Source organism: Acanthisitta chloris, unplaced genomic scaffold, assembly GCF_000695815.1.
Source record: "Acanthisitta chloris isolate BGI_N310 unplaced genomic scaffold, ASM69581v1 scaffold34786, whole genome shotgun sequence".
In the NCBI taxonomy this organism is placed as follows: Eukaryota; Metazoa; Chordata; class Aves; order Passeriformes; family Acanthisittidae; genus Acanthisitta; species Acanthisitta chloris.
Window position 1 is genome coordinate 1044 of NW_008677178.1, and position 8459 is coordinate 9502.

General features: G+C 43.4%; 1 protein-coding gene across 1 annotated transcript in view; it reads left to right on the forward strand.

The window, feature by feature from the left end:
- Positions 1–8459, forward strand: part of UPF3A (UPF3 regulator of nonsense transcripts homolog A (yeast)) — a gene marked incomplete at its 5' end in the record, with an annotated part of 17622 nt that overhangs the window by 1038 nt on the left and 8125 nt on the right. Inside the window, 5 exons of the mRNA XM_009076399.1 lie at positions 872–978; positions 3149–3247; positions 3344–3454; positions 7457–7512; positions 7605–7763. Coding sequence (XP_009074647.1) covers positions 872–978; positions 3149–3247; positions 3344–3454; positions 7457–7512; positions 7605–7763 — 532 coding nt within the window. The remainder of the gene's footprint in view (positions 1–871; positions 979–3148; positions 3248–3343; positions 3455–7456; positions 7513–7604; positions 7764–8459) is intronic.

Genomic DNA, 8459 nt, shown 5'->3' on the forward strand with positions numbered 1-8459 from the left:
GTGTCCTAAAGTTAGAAGCTTGTGTTAAGGTTTCTTTAAAAACCTTACATAATACGTAGCTATCACTGAAGGCAATTTAAGCTAAAATATGTCACAGTTCACAGAATCATAGAATCATCAAGGTTGGAGAAGACCTCTAAGATCATCCAGTCCAACCTTTAACCTGTCACTGCAGCAACCCCTAAATCCTAAACCAGATCCTCCAGTGTCAGATCCAGACACCTCTTCAACACCTCCAGGCATGGTGACTCCACCACCTCCCTGGGCAATATCCCAGCGCCTCAACACCCTCCCAGGGAAAACATTTCTCCTCACATCCAATCTGACTCTGCCCTGGCTCAGCTCAAGGCCATTCCCTCTAGTCCTCTCCCTGTTACAGGGATTTAAAGCCTGTACATGCCATGACTCACACTAACTTAGCTGATGGTGCTAATTTATTCACTTACATCAGCTTCACTGTGGTTGTGGTGTGTGCCAGCACTGAGGTTTTTATCAGGCACATAAGACACTTATCCTTGGAGTGGGATCAATGCCAGTAAGTTGGATGCCCCAAAAGCATCACTGTTATTCATCTCACAAGTCACGAAAAGCTTTGATCCTGCACAACTGGAGCTGGTTGTTCTGCAGTTTAGGGTTAGAAACAGGCTAGAAGTGTTTGCCTCAGTTCAGAATGAATTTCACAGTTGCAGACAGCTCAGTTGTTCAGTTTCTTGTTGTCATGTATATCATCAGATGTGTGTATGTCAAGAGTGTCTAAAGCACCAGTTTCTCAAGGAAAGTGAGAATTGCAGTTAACCACTTTAGTTTTGCTTTTTCCCTCGTCCTGAGCAAAGCAGCAAATAACAGAATGTGAAATTGTTTCTTTTTACAGCCTTTATCCTCATCTCTACTCCAGAGCTTACATTAACTTCAGAAACCCTGAGGACATCCTTCTCTTCCGAGATCGCTTTGATGGCTTTGTCTTCATCGACAGTAAAGGTTGGGTTATTTATTAAGTACACAAACCATTTTCGAACATTAATTTCCTTCCCTTTTGCTAATTATGCTCAGTTTTTTTCCCTCATTATGCAGTCAGTGACATAAAAATTCATCCCAGTTTAGCACTTGGAAGATCATGGAGTGCAAAATCCATTTGTCCATGCAGTCTTGCCTTGTCTGTGTGGTGTGCATGCTTGGTCTGCATTGCTGTACCTTAAGCAATAGACTTTCAAGACCCTGAGAAGATGATTACCTTATGCAAGCTTCACAGTTCATCACTGCAGAGACTGAACACATTGTGAACATGAATCCTTACACCTTCAGTGTGTTTCTGTGCCTCTGAGCTCTGCCACTTACTCCCATTTTGGAGAAGCAAGAGGAAACCTGGAACATTTTGGTTGCCCACTTGAATTTTTAGGGCATTTGCAGACATCTTGAGTTGAGTTCCAAGAACAAGAGTGACCCAATGGATTGCCACCTCTTCAAATGTTCAGTCTGCAAATGTTTGCCCAACAGTAAAGAAAAAGACTGATGTAGGTATGGATAAATCCAGATCTCCTACAGTAGAGTGAAACTGGCATTGACAAGTGGTGTAGGAGAACTTTTATCAGTTCCTTACCTCGTTCAGTCACACCTGCTGTAAGGAATTGCGTAAGTTGTGTAAAATAGACATGGGTTGGTAGGTCTCTTGTATAGACACTGTCTGTTCTCTACAGAGAATCATAGAATTTTAGGGATTGGAACAGAGCTTAGAGATCATCCAGCCCCAACCCCCTGCCCTGGGCAGGGACACCTCCCACCAGAGCAGGTTGCTCAAGGCTTCATCCAGCCTGGCTGTGAACACTGCCAGGGTTGGGGCAGTGTGGTGAGACATAGTCCTGCCCACTCTACTAGCAGCTGCTCTCTAAAGAATCTCTCTGTCGAGTTAACATATTCCTCTTTGGCATTTCCTGCCTGAGCTGTTTGATGTGCTTCTGACATCCATCAGATTTGGCTAGTTTTGTTGAGATGGAGAACAACACATTTCTCACAGTGTGTGACTCCCAGATTTCAAATTCTAGGTGTTTTAAGATGAAGAAAAAAAAAGACTAGAAAGAAGCTATTTTTATGCTTCTGCTAAGCCTCCACTTTGCCTAAACTCAGCACCTTCTTCATTGTTATGATGGCCTGAAGCCAGAATGTTCTGTCCAGTGCACAGCTGGAGACAGCTGTGCAGTTTGCCATGACTGACCGTGCAACCACAGAGCACAAGCTTTGGCCAGAGGTGCTCTCTGCTGAGGCTTGTGGCAGCACTGCATTTGTGAAGCTAAAACCCAAACAAGGATTAGCAGATTCAATGACGTTGGCAAAGGTTGTGGCAGATGTAAGGCAAGTTTTCAGTGGACTTGAGCAAAGTGTGATCTTGAACCTGCTGCAGGTGGAAACCAGGCAGATTTCAAGGATTGCACACAGTTCTGACTAGAGTCTGAGGAAGAATCCAGTATTTGAGGCAGAACTCAAAGAATCCATGCCAGTCAACACACTCAGGAGGTTGTGTAGTGCATCATGAAGGGAAGAAAAAAGAAGCTTCACCCAGTTCTACATGCTGAGATTTACAGTTTTGCTCTGGAATGAGTTGCTGTGGTGTTTGAGTGCCTATCACCCAGCATTCATTTACTTCTTCAAGCTTTTAGGCAGCAAAGCTTTAGAGAAGCAACTCAACAGCTTCAGATTCAGTTCCCAGTGGTACTCAGTCAGCTGTCAGACTGAGATATTGTGGTTAATGTTTCTAATCAATGATCTGTGAGCAATTAAAAGGGAATTAGAAAGGATCATGCAAAGGATCATGTTGCATTTATTGTGCACCTTCATTCTGACCTCCTTGTCAGCATGTCCAAAGTATATAAAGCTGAAACAAGGACTAGCAGGTCCAACAAGTTATGTTATATACATTTTTCTGCTAATACACATCCAAAAGTATTTAATGTCTGTGTACATAATTAACATACCAATGTATTTTGAATTTAAAACATGTAACTTCTCCTTAGGAGCTTAGGGTGGAATTGTAGATTCACATTTGATTTCAAGTAAGAATTACCCAACACACATTTCAAGAGTTCTGAAAATCTTACTTGAGTATAGGGAATGATTATCCCCCTCAAAAAAAAATGAAGGATTGATCTCTTTTAAGGTTTGGAGTATCCTGCAGTGGTTGAATTTGCTCCATTCCAGAAGATCTCAAAAAAGAAGCTGAAGAAGAAAGATGCCAAAGCTGGGAGCATTGAAGAGGGTAAAGATGTTTTCTTGGCATCCCAGTGGAAAATAGATTCCATTTCTGGTCTGTATTGCACAGTGTTAACATAACTCAAAACTTTTTTCTTCACAGATCCAGAATATAGGAAATTTTTAGAGAGTTATTGTGCTGATGAAGAGAAAATCTGTGCCAATCCTGAGATTCTTTTGGGAGAAATTGAAGCCAAAACAAGGGAACTCATTGGTCTGTTTTCTTGATTTTTTTTCCTTGTTATTGAGACTATTATATATCTTCTTTTTAGATCTTTATGATATTACCTGCAAGGGCTGATCTGTTCAGTCTAACAGGTTGAGATTACCTCAGCTGAATTTTTAGTACCCAGCCAAGTATCCCACCTGTTCTCTTAGCTCCCTGTGCATGGAATCCCTTGACTTCACCTGAACCTTTGCATGCACAGTGGCTTCAGAAACAGGTCCTTAGTAACCCTGAGCACCTACAGATGTGTTAAGATGTAACATAGCTGAACAGCTTAACAATTGATCCCTGATATTAGCTGCTTTTATTCAGAAACCTGAAATGATCTCTCTTTGTTCTCATGGTCAAGAGTCTGGAAAAGCTTGGAAAGTAAGGCAAGCCCTTGTTTTGTGTCTGCATGCAGCATGGCTCTCACAGTCCTGGAGGGGAGTTTTAGGTAAGGTCAGCACAGAAATCTGCAGTGCTCGTCTGCAGCTTTCAGGATGGGGTGGAATGTTGATGTGTTGTTTTTTCAAGTGACAACATGCAGAACAGGTAGTCTTTGTAAGCTGAGGGAGTTGGGGCTGTTCAGCCTGGAGAAGAGAAGGTTGTGTGGAAACCTCATAGCAGCTTTTCTATCTCTGAAGGGCCTACAAGGAGCTGGAGAGGGACTCTGTGTTAGGAACTGCAGTGATAGGACAAGGGGATATGAGTTCAAACTGAAGGAAGGAAAGTTTAGGTTGGATGTGGGGAAAATGTTTTTCCCTGTGAGGGTGGTGAGACACTGGCACAGGTTGCCCAGGGAGGCTGTGGCTGCCCCAACCCTGGCAGTGTTCACAGCGGCTGGATGAAGCCTTGAGCAACCTGCTCTGGTGGGAGGTGTCCCTGCCCAGGGCAGGGGGTTGGGACTGGATGATCTGCAAGGTCCATTCCATTCCAAAAAGTCTATGATTCGATGATTCTCTAGGTGTAACAATTGAGTAGGAAACAAAATGGACCTTTGCTGTTACTTCTCTGCCGTGTAAAAGTAGACACCTCTTTTGATTAGACTCATAGAATCATTTAGGTTGGGAAAGAGATGATTCTCTAGGTGTAACAATTGAGTAGGAAACAAAATGGACCTTTGCTGTTACTTCTCTGCCGTGTAAAAGTAGACACCTCTTTTGATTAGACTCATAGAATCATTTAGGTTGGGAAAGACCTTTAAGAACATCAAGTCCAACTGTTAACATGTCACTGCCACGTCCAGCACTAAACCATGTCCCCAAGTGCCACATCTGCATGTCTTTTAGACACCTCCAGGGATGGTGGCTCCACACTTCCCTGAGCTGCCTGTTCCAGTGCTTGACAACCTAAGAGTGAAGAAATTTATCCTAATATCCAATATAAACCTGCTCTGGTGCAACTTGAGGCCATTTCTTCTTGTCCTAATCTCTTGCTGTTTGAGAGTTGACTGGAGAGATTTGGAACTGAAATCATTCAAAGGAAATGGAAATGTTAGAAGTACAGACATTTAGATAACTCTGTTATCAACAAAGCTTATTTGTTGCTGTTTTAGATAGGGAAGTCACCCAACAACTTTTATTTACCCCAGATTTTCCCTAGTATTTGAGAGCAGAGTAAAAGTCAAAACTTTCTAAGCTGTTTGCAATTTCAAGAAAGATTTGTGAATTTGAAAACATTTTATCAATGAAAATTATTAACCTTGAGAGTTGCAAATTTCTGAGCAACAATATTGGCTGAAAGCAGATTTGCATTAAGAATGGCAGTGGTTTATTTCTGTTCAATCACAGGAAATCCAATTAGTTGCTTTATTTTTCTGCCATTCAAAGTTGTGGCCTTTGCTATCAACATAAAACCAAGTATTTCTCCACTGGGTACCATATTTATAGCAAAATTATGTAAGGGCTCAGGAACCTCCAGTTCCAAAGGTGTTCCTCCTGCTGATGTCAGTGAAGGACATGCCCAGGACTCTGTTGGCTCAGCATTTCTCCATGGAGAGTTACTTTGAGCCAACATGTTCCATGCATCCTGTCAGATGCATCAGCTCATCAGTTCCAGTGTGACAGAGAGAGAGAAGAGAGATTTTCTCTGTAGCAAGATCAAGATAAGCTCGTTTTTCTGGCTTGTTTCTGAAGTGCAAGATAAAATACCAAAGATTTTGCTGCCACAGTTCTTTACTTAGTAATTTATGGTCTTTTAAAGCTTCTTAAACATGTTAAGAAAAACCTCTTAGATTTTTAGTTGCAGTAAGGCCCATAGACAAGATGGTTAAGATTCAGGTTTGCTAGACATTGTTTTTCCCCCTCCTCTTTTGACAGTCCCTTGAACTTCCTCTCTCCCTTGAACTTCGAGGTATAATTTCTCTTTAAACCTCTTGCACCACAGCCTTAGTAATGACTAGGGTCAAGTTCTGGACTCTGAGTGCAGCTTATCCTTTCCCCACACCTTCCAGTTCTCATCTGGGGTCACTCTGAGCATGTAGAAGTGCCCAGAGGCAGACACTGCTCACCAGGGGAGCTCAGGGAGGCAGGAGAGAGGAGCAGAGCTGCAGCTCAAGGGGCTGGAAGGAAAGGTGCTGAGGAGCTAAACCTTGTCACAAAGGATGGGCATGTGGGGAGGGTTGGGCAGCATGGGAAATGTAGGGATAGAGGGAGGGAAGTCACAATTCAACAAGCTTTTTTGGTTGTTGCTTTTGACCACTGATATTTGCTAAAAAAAATACTGACTCCTACCAAGCTTTCCCAGTCCTAACTGTGTAAAAGTGAGTAACGAGTGGTTTGCCCCCAGGATATTCAGACTTCCAAGGCAAAAACTGTTTGTGGGATATGAATTGTGTCTAGATTTTTGCTTAGCCATTTCAGATAGGTTGAAAACTCTTTTTCCCTTCCCTTTTCCCTTCCCTTCTCTTCCCTTTTCCCTTCCCTTTTGTCTTCCCTTTCCTCTTCCCTTTTCCCTTCCCTCCCCTTCCCTTCCCTTTTCCCTTCCCTTTTCCCATCCCTTCCCCCCTCCTTCTTCCCTTTCCCTTTCCCTTTCCCTTTCCTTTTCCCTTTCCCTTTCCCTTCCCCCCTCCTCCTCTTTCCTTTTCCTTCTCCTTTTCCCTCTCCTTCTCTTCCCCTTCCCCTTCCAAATCCTTCACTATTCCAACAGTGAATGTTTTTTCTCTAGCTTGAGGGAGAATCCTATAGGTAACTGTCGAGCAAGTCAGTCGTAAACATTTTCCATCCTGGGACATCTGACAAAATGTATTGTAACTAATCCCAGCTATTAGTACCTGAACTCAGCACTGGCAGTGGTGAATGCTGCACATGATCAATAATCTGGTTATGGATTGTAGACTCTGGGATGGTTCAGGCAGGTGACTTGATTCCAGTGTGTGCTGCAGCTCTGTGACAATAGAATGGCTGTGGGATCCAGTAGCTGAGACATTTTATGTGCTCTTTGGGAGGCCTGAGCTGTACTGAATGTGCTGATACTTCTCTGTAACCTTGGACAAACCACTTGTCTCTTATTCCTCCTGTTTACCCATGGAGAGGTGAATGCTAAACGTCAGGTAATGGAAATGTTTCTATGAGACTGCAAATGTTTTGGGGGTTGAAAAGTGCTGTATGAGATTGCAGTAATGTGGGCTCTGTGTGGACATTATACCCAGGTGTTGATGTACAAAATGTAGGGATAGATTCCAAACACAATTCCTTCCTTTTTGGGGGAAATAACCATCTGATGAGCACGAGAAACAAAAAAAGAAAAAGATCTAATCTTTAATTCAACATTAAACCATCATGGGACATATTTCTGTTGCTTTTAGGGCTCCCAGGGTAAAAAAGCAACAGAGTGTTCCTAAAGCAGAATGATGGGAAATGCCTTCAGAAATCCATGAAACAAACAGGTTTCTCAATGGTTTAGCTCCCTGTCAGATCAAGGTAGAAAAAAAGGGGTTCATGCTAAAGTAAAGAAATGAGTTCATATTTGAGGAGTTGAACACTATATCACAAATTTTTTGTGTTTTAGCTAGAAGAACAACTCCCCTTTTGGAATATATTAAAAATAGAAAATTAGAAAAGCAGGTACGTTCAGACTTTTGCCTGAAGTTCCACATTTATGTTTCATGTGGTTTCCCTGTTGGACAGTTTACAACTAATCATTTTGGGCTCCTCAGAGAATACGAGAAGAGAAGAGAGAGGAACGGAGGCGAAGGGAACTGGAGAAGAAACGTCTGAGGGAGGAAGAGAAAAGGAAGCGCAGGGAGGAGGAAAGACGTAAGAGGAAAGAAGTGGAGAAGCAAAAGAAGATGTCTGAAAAAGAAATAAGGATCAAGGTACAGCAATGAAACAAGATGATTCTTCTGGTGAAGTTAGCCAGAAGGTCTTTGGTATCTCAGTGTTGATTGAGGCAGCACAGTCTGCAGATACCAAACCACTTTTGGCCAGAAGGGAAAGCGGTGAAAGCTTCGACTGAGTAGTGTTGTTTGAAAGCTGTGGCAGTGATATGCTGGTGCAGTTATGGCAGAGAACTCAGGTGTCTTCAAACAAACAAAACTGCTGTGTTCTATGCCAACATAGAACCATCAAGGCTGGAGGAGACCTCTAAGATCATCCAGTCCAACCATTAACCTGTCACTGCTGCAACCCCTAAACCCTAAACCAGATCCTCCAGTGCCAGATCCAGAGGCCTCTTCAACACCTCCAGGGATGGTGACTCCACCACCTCCCTGGGCAATATCCCAGTGCCTCAACACCCTCACAGGGAAAACATTTCTCCTCACATCCAATCTGACTCTGCCCTGGCTCAGCTCAAGGCCATTCCCTCTAGTCCTCTCCCTGCAGCCATGGCAGGACACACATCCCCCACCTCTCTCCAGCTCTGGCAGGGAGTTGCAGAGAGCCAGGAGGTCACCCCTGAGCCTCTTCTCCAGGCTAAACAAACCCAACTCCCTCAGCCCTTCCTCATCCCACAGGTTTTCCAGCCCTTTGCTGCCCTCGTTGCCCTTGGCTGGACTCGCTCCAGTGCCTCA